This window comes from Marmota monax, unplaced genomic scaffold, assembly GCF_021218885.2.
Source record: "Marmota monax isolate L192 unplaced genomic scaffold, Marmota_monax_Labrador192_F-V1.1 WCK01_AAM20220418_F8-fsc00145, whole genome shotgun sequence".
In the NCBI taxonomy this organism is placed as follows: Eukaryota; Metazoa; Chordata; class Mammalia; order Rodentia; family Sciuridae; genus Marmota; species Marmota monax.
Window position 1 is genome coordinate 4,897,445 of NW_026695201.1, and position 13,073 is coordinate 4,910,517.

General features: G+C 45.0%; 1 protein-coding gene across 1 annotated transcript; it reads left to right on the plus strand.

Moving 5' to 3' along the window:
* Nucleotides 1–8,333: 8,333 nt before the first annotated feature.
* On the plus strand, nt 8,334–12,673 carry Fcrlb (Fc receptor like B). The gene is made up of 5 exons (XM_058574128.1): nt 8,334–8,337; nt 8,458–8,778; nt 10,323–10,589; nt 11,212–11,502; nt 11,782–12,673. Exons 1-5 carry the CDS (start codon nt 8,334–8,336, stop codon nt 12,195–12,197), a joined length of 1,299 nt encoding a protein of 432 aa, XP_058430111.1. The 3' UTR covers nt 12,198–12,673.
* Nucleotides 12,674–13,073: the final 400 nt, after the last annotated feature.

A 13,073-nucleotide genomic window follows, 5' to 3' on the forward strand; every position in this document is an offset into this window, starting at 1 on the left:
TCTACCTTGGCTTTCTCTTAGAGGGAATAAAAAGCCAAGTTTATTACTTACAATGTGGAGTAGTTCTTTCCTTCATTTCCTTCTTTCAGAAAGCTCCCTCTGCCCCATCCAGCAGCCCAGCATAGAAAACTTAGATTCAGTTACAACTTAGATGAGGACAAGGAAGGAACAAAATGACCTGCTAGAATCACAAGGGGAATTTAAACAGTGTGTGAGTTGGGAGGGGTCTTATCCTTGCTTTGCCTCCTTAAAGTTCTTCTTCCCTTTTGATGCCAACTCTCCCTCTTTACAGTGAACAAGTGGGACTTCTTAGGAATGTGGAAGTACAGAATGCTGTCTTCCTGAAAGAGTTCCTTCTGGCAATCACTGTTAGTTTTCACTCACCATGTGTGAATTTTTCATAAAGGTAAAGGTTTTCAATTTAAAGAAATGTTCTGCTCTCTAGCCTAAAATAGGCGTTTATATTTCTTTGGTATTTGAAACGCCTTTCTCTTATTCAAAAGTTTATATTTAAGAATAACAATTCTTAAAATATCTCTATTTGGAAAAATAAAAACTTACTTGGCAAAGTTACAAAGTTAGGAAATACCAGATGTTGCCTGGCACAGGGAACACATGCTTATAATTCCCCCTACACAGGAGGTTGAGGCAGGATTATGACAAGTTCAAGGCCAGCCTGGGCAACTTAGTGAGACCCTGTCACAAATTTTTTTTTAAAAAGGGGGAGGGAGCTGGGGATATGGCTCAATAGTAGAGTGTCCCTGGGTTCAATCCAGTACTGCAAAAATACATATAAACATACATACATACATACATACATACATATATACCAAATGTTGATGACAAGAAGGAGTAGGAATGTTGGGAGCCATTAACATGAGTATGCACTAATGCAAACATTTTGAGAATAATATCACAGTATTCAATCTTTCTTTCTTTGGCCCACAAACACTTACTCAGGGCATGCTATGTGCTGTCACTATTCTAAGTGATAGTTATGGTTTGGATGTGCAGTATCCCCCAAAAGCTCACGTGTGAGACAATGCAAGAAGGCTTAGAGGAGAAATGATTGGGTTATGAGAGCCTTAACCTAATCACTGAATTAATCCCTTAATGGGATTAACTGAGTGGTAACCTAAAGTCAATAGGGTATGGCTGAAGGAGGTGAATCGCTGGGGGCATGCCTTGGGGGTGTATATTTTTTATCTGGTGAGTGGAGTCTCTTTGCTGCCTGGTCATCATGTGAGCTGCTCCCCTCCACCACATGCTTCCACTATGATGTTCTGCCTAGAGCCCCCAGGAATGGAGCCTGCTGTCTATGAAGTGAGACCTCTGAAACCGTGAGCCCCCAAATAAACTTCCTTCTCTAAAATTGTTTTTGGCAGGTATTTTAGTTATAGCAGTGAAGAAGCTGATTAAAACGGTGATATAGCAGGGAACAAGAAAAAGAAATTCCTGCCTTCATGGGGTTTACCTTCCTATGGAGGAAAACCTACCACAAATAGATACAATGGTAGGGATAATAGGTGCTATGAAAAGAAATAAAACAATATGCAGAGCCAGAGAACAATGATGAGGGGACACTATTTTAGATTATGTGATTAGTGACTATCTCTCTGAGGAGGTAGTATTTGAGTGAAGTGAGGAAGTGAAACTTGCAGTGATCTGGGAGAATAAGAATCTTTCAGGCAGAAAGAACAGCAAGTGAAGCACCAGAGCAAGACTAGGTGTGGAATTTTCTATGAGCCATTATAAACAACACTGTGTGACTTGACCAGAGTGAGGCAGAAAGTCAGAGGAAATAATGTCAAGGGTCAAGTAAAGGCCAAGTCTGTAGGGCCTTATAGACCATGAGTAAATATTTGGGCTTTATTGTCAGTGCACCTTTGAGGGATTTTTGAGGGACAGTAACACAATATGGGTTCCATTTTTAAAGTATCTCTCTGGATACTTGGTGAATAAAATAACTACAAGGAAAGATATGTAGAAGATAGAGTCATCAGGATTTGCCAATATATTAGATCTGCTTTTGGAGTATGCATGAAATTCATGATCATAACACTACAGTCTCACTCCCAGTTATGCATCTCATGAAAACATATCAGCTGTTCTGCAGGGAGCATCAATCATAGCCTCAACAGCACTAATTTAGAGGCAGCCTCCTAGGTGCTGCCCTGTTCTAATCTGGTTATGTGAACTGGTTTATTCAGCCCTCACAATATGAACCAATAAGTTCAATGTGGCATTATTTATGGTAGCTCAGGGTTGATTAGCAATCAGGGCTTTAGGGTAATGGACAGGTCCAATGTAATGGAAACATTGTGGAATACTGGGGCAGTCAGAAGCAATAAACAAGATGCAAATAGAGAAAAATGTCTGAATCTTAAATACATGGAACTGATTTTTAAAGGTAAAACATAAAATGGTATATTTAGAATACAATACTATTGTTATGGTTTGGATCTTGACTACCCTTGAAAGCTCACGTGTTGAAGACACGGTCCCCAATGCAGCAATATGCAGAGGTGGTACTTTTGGGAAGGGATTGGATCATGAAGACTCTGGCCTCATCCATGGATTAATCCATTTGATGAGTGGATTAATACATTTGAATATTCCATCTGATAGCTGAGCAGAAATGTTGGGCAGGAACCTGGTGTGTGGTGCATGCCTGTAAAACCAGCAACTCCAGAATCTGAGGCAGGAGGATGGAGGCAAGAGGAATGAAAATTCAAGGCCAACCTCTACAATGTAGCAAGACCCTGACTCAAAATAATAATAATAATAATAGACTGGGGATGTGCTCAGTGGTAAAACACCCTTAAATTCAATCCCTCATGTCAAAAAAAAAAAAAAAAAAGAAGAAGAAGAAGAAGAAATAAATAAATGTTGGGCAGGATAGTTTTCTTTTCTTTTTTTTTTTTTTAAGAAATTTATCATCACACAAAGCAGAGAAACAAGAGGCAGACTTTTCTCAGGTTGGTCAGGTAAAGGCCATGAAACTCCATCATTGGTCATGAAAGACAAACAATATCCCTGGAAAATGTAGTCCATCTTTTAATTCACAAGCAGGACTCAGACCAGGTCTTTGGGGCCAAACCTGAGTCAGATCCAGACCTTAACATGTTGGGAATGAATGCTGTCATCTCACAAATCCTTCTCTGGGATAGGAAAGCAAAGACTAACCATTTCCCTATGCAAAAGGAGTACCAACACACACTGTGGGTGCCTGGCAGGTGACAGAGGCCACACGGCTTCAGTTACAGTATTGAAGGTGACTAAAGCTTGGGCAAAGGCCCTGGACAGGTTTAGAAATACAGCACAAAGCTTCAAGCTTCCCCCACACCTGGAATTAATGTGGACGTGTGAATGAATCAGGTTCAGTTCAGGCAAATGGCGTCTATCTAAGGGATCTCCTCCAGTGTCATTGCATTAAACAAAAAAGCACCCCACTTCCAGGACATTAGGGTGTCTTCCCCATGTGAACTTTGTGGTACCTGAGGAAAGGCATTTGGCTGGTAGCTTTCTCATATTCAACACATTTATAAGGCCCTACTCTAGTGTAAAATCTGGTGTTGAATAAGGCCAGAGCTTTTGCTAAGATTTTCCACACTAATGATCCTCTAAGGCCTTTCTCCAGTGTGAACTCTCCTATGGTCACTGAATTTGGAGTTCACATTTGCTGCACTCCTAGGGCCTTTCTTCAGTATGAACTGTGTGGTGATTAAGGAATGCAGACCTTTGGCTAAAGGATTTCCCACATTCACTGTACCCATAAGACCTTTCTCCAGTGTGAACTCTCAGGTGTAGAATAAGGCTGCAGTACTGACTAAAGGATTTCCTATGTTCACTGCACTGATAAGGCCTTCATCCAGTGTGAATGTTCTGGTGGTTTAGAACACTGGAGTTGTAGGTAAAGAATTTCCCACACTCATAAGGCCTTATAGTATTCCAGTGTGAATACTATGTGGTTGCAGGAGTGCAGAGCTCTGGCTAAAGAATTTCCCACATTCACTACACTTAAAAGCCTTTGTCCAGTGTGAATTCTGTGATGTTAGATCAGGTTGGATCTTTGGATAAAGATTTCCCACATTCCCCACACTCAAAAGGCCTCTCTCCAGGGTGAACTTTCCAATGGTTATTGAGGCTGTAGCTCTGGCTAAAGGATTTACTGCATTCACAGCACTTATAAGGCCTTTCTCCAGTGTGAACTCTCCAATGTTGAAAGAGGTTAGAGCTTTGGCTAAAGGACTTGCCACACTCTGAGCACTTACAAGGTCTTTCTCCAGTGTGTACTCTGGTGTTTAATGAGACTGGAGCTGTGGGTAAAGGATTCCCCATACTCTCTGCACATGTAACATCCTTCTCTAGTGAGGGCTCTCTAATGCTGAACAAATGTGTGTTTGGGGATGAACACTTCATCACATTCTTCCCAGTTACAATGAGCTTTCCCCTGCGAGAGGCAGCTCATTTAAAATTTTTTTTTAAAAATTTGTTCTAATTACTTATACATGACGATAGAATGTATTGCTATTTTACTTTTCCACAGGAAGAAGAAGACTGTTGATGGAGAAATTCCAAGCTTGTTGGAAATCACTTCCAACGTCTCTGCATATAAAGGCCTTTCTGGTTCATGGAATTTACAGCTCTTCACAAATGAGGTTCTGCCCATATCACTTCTGAATGGCTTCTCTCCAGTATGCTGATTCTTGTGCTGATAATTTGTACTGAAATAGAATTGTTTCTCACATGCTCAACACATGCACATTTTCTGTTTGTGGTGTGTGTGCTTCCTTATGCTCAGCCAAGTGAAGGGTGACTTTTAAGATAAGGCCACCCATCTCACAGAGCTTGGTCTCTTGGAGAGATAGAACTGACTTGGGAGTCATAATCTGGGACACTCCCTCTTACAGAAACACTCTGCTCAGAAATTGCCTCCTCATCCTCTATTCCACACTATCAACCTGTTCAGGAAGCCTAACAGCATTCCTCAAGCAAGAAACCCTGTCCATGTCCCCCTCACCCTGTCCTGCACCGACATGGGATCCTGCGGGAAGAGGCGGGCCTTGGAAGAACGCATCTCCCAAGCGGCTCCCCAAGCCCCAGAGCCCCAGGGACTGTCCGGGTCTGCCTGGGTGCTCTTGTCACTGCGCTGGCCGCCGGCGCCTGGGACTCAGGGAAGGGAAGCCGCCTCCAGGTGCCTTTGTTCTAATTAGTTATACATGATAGAATGTACTTTGACACATCATACATAAATGTAGTATAATTTCTCATTCTTTTGGTTGTACATGATGTAGAATCACAGCAGCCATGTAGTCATAGGGTGATAATGTCCGATTAATTCATTTTTTAAAATTCTCTTTAGTTACATACAACATCAGGATACATCCTGACATTATCACAAATGTATGGAACTCAACCTGCTGCAATTCAATCCCCAGCCCTTCTCCCCCACCACCCTACTTCCCTTCCTTTCACTTCACCTCTTTCTCGTCAAACCATTTACAGTTTACTGTTGTTTTTTTTTTAATTAATTTGTGTCCTATGGATACACCTGATGCTGAGACTCACCATGCCATATCTATGCAAGCTCATACGAAAGTTGGGATGAGCAGGATATTTTTTGAGTCAAATTTTGAGCCCTGTATGATGTGAATTCGACAGTTGATTTCTGAGTTTTCCAGGAAAGACTACATAGCACATAAATTTTGGATGTAGACAGGTTTCTTCTGGAATTCAGGAAAAGGACTAAGACCTGTGCTCTAGGTGATGAGAAGCCAAATTAGAGTCCACTGTACAAACCAAGAGGATAACTGACAGGTGCTTTACATTTTAAAATTTTTTATTATTTTTTTAAATTAATAGAACCCAGTTACATTCCTAACTCTTTAAAAATTTTTTTCTTTTGTTTTATTTGAGACTTGGTCTTGCTACCTTCACTGGCCTTGAACTTGTGATCCTTCTGCCTCATTCTCCCGAGTTGCTAGGATCATAGGCATGTGCTACTGCACCGTGGCCAGCTGCAATGCATTCTTATCATGCAGGGAATGGCCTGTTGGCAGAAGCCAGACCTCTGTACAGGCAGTGTGGATGATGTGAGGAGCCCCCATACTGGTCCCAAGATGAAGAGCCAGGCAGGGTGCAGGGAAGCACAGAAGCATTGCCCAGCCCGGGCACTCATAGTAGACAGTTGATCATCTCTGCTCCTAGTATCTATTTTTATCTCCCTGCCCTATTCCTGAGAACCTTATCCAATACTTCTCTACTTTTCAGACATACATGACTATCTTTTTTTTTTAATCAAAACTTGCTCTCAAAACAGGATATGAAGTGACCAGCATAATTTAAATGACCACACCCTAAGATGTATTTGCATTTTTTTTTTAATATTTATTTTTCAGTTTTCAGTGGACACAACATCTTTGTTTGTATGTGGTGCTGAGGATCGAACCCAGGCCGCACGCATGCCAGGCAAGCGCGCAACCGCTTGAGCCACATCCCCAGCCCTGTATTTGCATTTTTAACAAGGAATGGCACATTGAGCAAAAATTTTGAGGGAATTTTCAGAGTGGAATTTTGGGCATTAACAAAAGAGGAGAATGAGTTATGTTCATGTACTAGTATGTAACAACAAGTCCCACCACCTTATAATTATAATATACCAATATAAATATAGAGAAAAAAGAAGGAGTATGCTATCTTAATAAGTTGACTGTGTCTGATAACTGATCTCCTTCCTGCCACAGTTCCAAGAGAAGGAGGTGCCTTTCTTTTAAACAGCCATAGATGAGGGCAAGAGAGATTCTAAGCAGATATACTATCAGGTTGGAAACTTCATTAAGTATTTACATGAAAATTCAGGTTCCCATTGCTCAGGTATGGTCACATGGCTCAGAGAGCACAAGAAGCAGAACCAGGAGGTTGGATCTGAGAAACTTCCGAAGGTCTGGTGCAGTGACTTCTCTACTGCAGGTCAGGAGTCCTGGGACTGAGACGTGGTTGGGGAGGGGTTGCAGGGCCCAGTGGAAGGAAGGAAGGAAGGAAGGAAGGAAGGAAGGAAGGAAGGTAGGAAGGAAGGAAGGGAGGGAGGGAGGGAGGGAGAAGAGGAGTTGCCACAAGGTGAGGTCATTAGGGTGAGCAGGAAAGAAGAGTCTTCTAATTTCTGAGCGTTTAAATTTTCAGGAAGAGAGAGAGGGGAAACACATTATACTCCTGTCTCTGGAGAATCAGATGGCAGGGGTATGGGAGGGTGGTCAATGAATCTACTCATTTGTGGGAGAATGTCAATTCTGGTGCAGGAGACCCAACATTGACCTCTCTAGACCTGTACCAATGTCTGACATCTGGGAGGGAGCAGAAAAAGCCCTAGGTGGACCTTGTGGACAAGAGGATGTGTCTTCCTCAACTGAGGATTATAGGGTTGGCTGGTGGGGAGGGAGTGGAACATAGTGGAATGTTGATTGGAGCCTGAAGATGTCAAGGTTACCTGCAGGAGCTGGCGTTCTATGAGACTGTCTTGTGCTATAGAGGGCCTAAGTTCTGCATGCCCTCTCTTCAGAAGACAGGGTTGGCCTGAGCTGGGAAGGCTAGGTATCAAGGTAGTGGATGGGACAGACAACACTTGATGTTTGGGATACTTGAGGGTAGAAGGTAACATATTCATATTCTGTCTCCTGCTCTTTTTAGTCTACCATCTTCGGGATCTAGGAATGGGCGGGGAAAACAGCAGTGTCTCCTAGTACTCAGAGGTCAGCCACTGCCACCTTTTCTCTTTCTACCCATAAACCATGCCAGCACATTTCCATCCTTCTACAGCTGCTGCAAGCAGACACACCATGTGGGCACTAACAGCCCTCTTTCTCCTAGGTAAGTTTTCAAATGAGCACCAGAAGGGCTTTGGGTGGTAGAGAATAGTTTGGGGCAGGATGTGTAGGAAAGGGGAAGTGGCCATTCAATCCTCAGATTTCAAGTGTTCATTATCTATTTTTGGAGAAGAGAAGAGGGAGCTTTTGCAATGCTGGGGTAACTGGGGACAGAAGAAAAACCTGCTTTGAGACCTTTGATCTTTCCTTTGGTCAAGAATCTTTCCTTCGTCTCATCTCCAACACTTCCCCCTTTCCTTCTTTTTTGTTTTGCAGTTCAAAGCAGTGGGCAAGCTGGTGAGTCTGAATGCATCCCTCAACCCAATTTTCTAAAACTTCCACTCCAATCTCCCTAGGTAATCTGCTTGGGTAAACTCCCCACTTTTTGGCTGTTCTGAAATAGTATCTCTTTTCACTCTTCTTTGCAGACTCTAACACTTCTTCAATCCCTGACCAAGTTTGCTTGTAGAAATGGGTGCTGATTGATGAACTGTTGGTTTGTGGCCCAATGAGTGTGGTCTCCCTTCCTGTGGGGTGGGTTAGTATGTGAGCTGGGTCCTGGAAACTAGGGTTTTCTAAAATTTCCCAACCTCAGGACACATCTTTGATGTACCTCACCTTGTTTCTCTTTCCCATGGCGCCCCTTCCCACACATCCCCAGCTACACTGGAGAAGCCCATATTGTCTCTACACCCACCTTGGACCACAATCTTCAAGGGGGAGCGGGTAACCTTGCGATGTGATGGATACCACCCTGTGCTCCTGGAGCTCCGGCCTATCAACACTCTCTGGTATTTGGGCCACCTACTTCTGCCCTCCCATAAGAAGAGCATCGAGGTACAGACACCAGGGGTATATCGGTGCCAGACACGGGGAGCACCTGTCAGTGACCCCATTCATCTCTCTGTATCTAATGGTGAGTGGTCTGAGCAGAGGGGAGAGAGCACATGGACCTCCTCTGGTGATCCTGGCCTTCCTATGGGGGAGCACACTTGTCCATTCCCAAGAGGCAGGAAAAGAGGGTCACACTGAGGACTACTTGAGTCTCTAGAGTAGGCAGGAGTCTGTGCAGTGCTGTGGTAGAGATGAAGTAAGGTTTGCCTGGCTCAAAGTTCCCCTTTAACCTTCTGCCACAGTGTGAAACCAACATTTCTGTTTGTTTCTCAAATCAGATCAGAAGAACAAAAGTTTTGAGGACATAGGATACTGAATGGAGAACTCAGGGGGCTGGGCAGGAAAAAAGTAGATCAAAGCAGGAAAAGTAAGTGTCCCTGCCCCATCTGAGCACAGCAAGAGGAATACTTCTCTGTATATCAGTATTCATATCAGTAATGTAGGGACAATAATAGTGTCTGTCTCTTTGACTGTTGTGATCATTAAAAATGAATTATGAAATATTATTAAAGAAAAAACAGGAACTGAACAGTGCACTTAATCAAAATTTAATTAGAGGCATGTATACACATGCACAAAGGAGTCAACTGAGAAATTGGCTGGAAATACTTGAAGGGTTTCAAAATATGATAAGAAAAGGAATAATAATTTGTTCACTAAGATGCAGGATTGGCCACTTCATAGGGAGTATCATATAAATCTTAGCGTGGTGGGTCACAATTTATATTTAAAATTTAAGGGTGTCACCTAATGTTCAAATTAGCACTTATACTTGAAAACAAGCATATACTGACTACAGCACACAATGGTTTGAAATTCACAGACTGAGAGTGGCACGTGGATTGTGGCTATTACTCGAAGAATTCTAAAATGGCATGTAGTATATGTTAGGGCTATTAAGGGCTATTATATGTTAGCTATGATGCTGATGGTGATTGGATAAATATGTGGTGCTTTGGGAGATACCTAAGGCTGTCCTAGGGTGTCAGGGCAGTGTTCTTCAGGAGATAGGTCTAAATCTAGACACACAGGATAAATAAGACTCAACTGAGATCTGTGAAGGAGGGGCTTCCTGGCTGAGGAAATAGCAGATGCAAAGGCCCTGGGTTCAGAGCACAGCCAGTTTTCTCAGCAGTTCAGTATGGTTGGAAGTTAACTTGTGTTGAGCGAAAGGTGGGGAGGGTAAATAAGAAATGCCACAGAGAAGGAACACTGAAGTGGGTGCTGAGGAAGGAACCAGGGGACCAGGTCAGGAAGGCCCTGAAGTCATTTTAAAGAGTTTAAGCTTAATTCTGATGGGCTAGACCCAAAGAAAGCACATCTTTGCCTCCCTAGTAACCTAAAGAGAAACTGTTTTTTTCTCCTTCCTCCCGACTCTAAGCTTTCTGCTCTATGAAACTGTCACCTGCCAGTTACCCAGCAAGACCAGCCGGTTCAGGAAAGGGGGAAGGAGGTGGTGGGGAGAAAAGGAAAGCAGTTATGGAAGAGAAGCAGGGAAACTGAGAAGAGGAGACCAGCAGGGCTGGATTGACTGTGAGGCAAACCGTATCTGCTTATCCGGTGTAGACTGGCTGATTCTGCAAGTGCCCTATGCTGCGGTGTTCGAGGGCGAACCGCTGGTTATGCGCTGCCGCGGCTGGTACGACAAGGTGGTCTACAAGCTTCACTACTACCACGACGACCAGGCTGTACGCTATTTCCACTCTAGCACCAACTACACAGTGTTGCAGGCGCGTGCGAGCGACAGTGGGCGTTACCAGTGTTCTGGCACCATGCGCATCCCGGTAGAGAGCGCGCCCATGTTCTCCGCCAAGGTGGCTGTGACGGTGCAAGGTAGGCGAGACTTGGGGTCCGGAAACGCCAGGAAATTCTGGGACAGGAACAGTGAGGGGAAAGGTGGAGGCGGAGTTAGAGCAGCTGCTACTGGTGGGTTTCTCAGACCACGGACGATTGAATGGGTGAGAGATCTGCAGCCGGCTTGTAGGCTGGTGTCACTCCCCACTCCCCGCTCCCAGCTTCTTCTGTTAGGGGACCCCACGGTCCTAACCAATAGGCCAGCGGCAGTAGTAGAGGACGCTAAGCTACTGGGACGAGGGCTTAGCTTCCGAGCACCCCGCGTGGCAGGTGCAGCGCTCCCACTTCTAGACTGGAGAATACACGCTGAGTGGCAGTTGGGTGGTGGCCTGAAGCATCTGGTCTGGTCCTAATTCCCTTCAACCTTTTAAGACCCTTCGTAGATTCGGATCCTCTGCCCCACTTTTCAAAAACCTTTCCTCCCTCACTCCACGTGTACACACAGGCTACATTTGGGTCTCGGGGTCCGCTAGGTCCCTGCGCCGGAAAGTGGGAGGGAAGGGGAGGGATGGACAGGTTGACCTTGGTTTCTCCCTTGCCGGGCTCTATCCCTGTCGAAACCCAAAATGCATTTTCCGCCTCTGGGCTGCCCTCTCTGCAGAGCTGTTCCAGACGCCGGTGCTGAGGATTATGCGCCCTCAAGAGATCCGCGGCTCAGCGCACCGCAGAGTGGTCCTGCGCTGCGAGACGCGCCTGCACCCACAGAAGCGCGACACGCCACTGCAGTTCGCCTTCTACAAGTACAGTCGCTCTGTTCGCCGCTTCGACTGGGGCTCTGAGTACATGGTCCCAGAGCCCGAGGTCGAAGAGCTTGAAGCGTACTGGTGCGAGGCGGCTACCGCCACTCGCAGCGTCCGGAAACGAAGCCCGTGGCTGCAACTCCCAGGGCCCGGTGAGTAATCGCCCTCCTTACTGGCACGCCCTCCCACCGCCGGCAGCCCAGTTTTCCCCTCTGCACACTCACGGGTCGCCTTTTCTCCTTCCCCTGTCCGGCCCTTGTCTTCTAATCTCCACATCCTGGTCCTGTTTCTCTCACCCCAGCGCCACCTCTCTACCTTGCCGCTATTCAGGTCCTCGTCGTTCCCCTGCGCCAGCCCCAAGTTTCTCCCCGACCCCTGCGCCCAGGGCTGACGATTTCAGCCTTACATCACTTGGTGTGTCGTGTTCACAGGCTCCCCCCTGGATCAGGCGTCCACCACCGCTCCAGCCCCACAAGCTGCAGCCTTCGCTCCAGGTAACAAGCCGTTCTCCTTCAGAAAGCCCCCAGTGTCCAGATCGGTCCAGTCCGTCACCTCCGTCCCAAACGCCACCTTAGCTGGGCTGCAGTTCCCAGGAGGCAGCGCCCCCACTGTTGGGTCACCCGCCTGCACTCCGCCGACGCTCTTGGAACAATCCGCTGGAGCTCTGAAACCCAATGTAGACCTTTTGCTCCGAGAAATGCAGCTGCTCAAAGGCCTTTTGAGCCGGGTGGTTCTGGAATTGAAGGAGCCACAAGTCCTCCCAGAGTTCAAGGGAACACCCGAAACCCCCACTTCCCACTTTGCTTTGAGCCGGGGAACCCCCGAGACGACTCCAGTGGAGAGCTGAATTAGGGATACCTTCCTCTCTCCAGGTTCATTTTCCCAGATCTCTCCTACTTCCCCTAGCGCGCAGACCTCTCTGAACTATCTCTGCGTCCCTTTGTTTTTTGTTTGTTTGTTTTTGTTTTGCTTTGTTTTGTTTTGCTGTGGTTTTAAAAGACGTCCGTATAAAGTGTGGTGGTTGATGATTTCGACTTCACACAGCAGCTAGTAACCACAAGCATTGTCTTTGATGTGTTCCTTCTCACAGAATTCCGTTTGGGAACATGTTATTTTACTTCATTGTAGTTTCCTTTTGGAGTGAATTTAGTCATCCTTAGCTAATTTTAATTAAGTCTAACATACGTATTTCGGCACAAGTCATTTTTTGGTAATTAAATTCATTGAGGTCACTAAAAAACATTAGAACATTTTGGGATTAAGATGGAATTATTCATAATTATTTTACTTCTCTGTTAATATTAAAGACTTTCAGCCTTATTACTGATGTGTTTATATCTTCAAAGTTATGGGTTCTAATTACTTTTAGAGTGGGAAAGTATTCCATTCCTAAGTTATGAAGGTCGGCGTTCACCTACGCACACCCCTTGCCCTCATGTAGCCACTGATGGGCTCTGGGAGCACCAGGTAGGTGGGCCACACTAATCTTAATGAAAAATTAAACAAGTGGTATCTTTTGCATTGAGACATCTCTTTGAAGAAAGTTTTAAAACAAATCCTCAAAATTGCTGAATCCACATTTTTAGCAGCATTTTTCTTCTTTAAAAACCATTTTAACACTAACACACAGCTATATAAATGTGTTCAGATCTAGATCCCACCCTATGTGGAGACTTTATGAAGGAAGAAAAATGGGAAGTCATCTCAATTACAATTTTAAGAG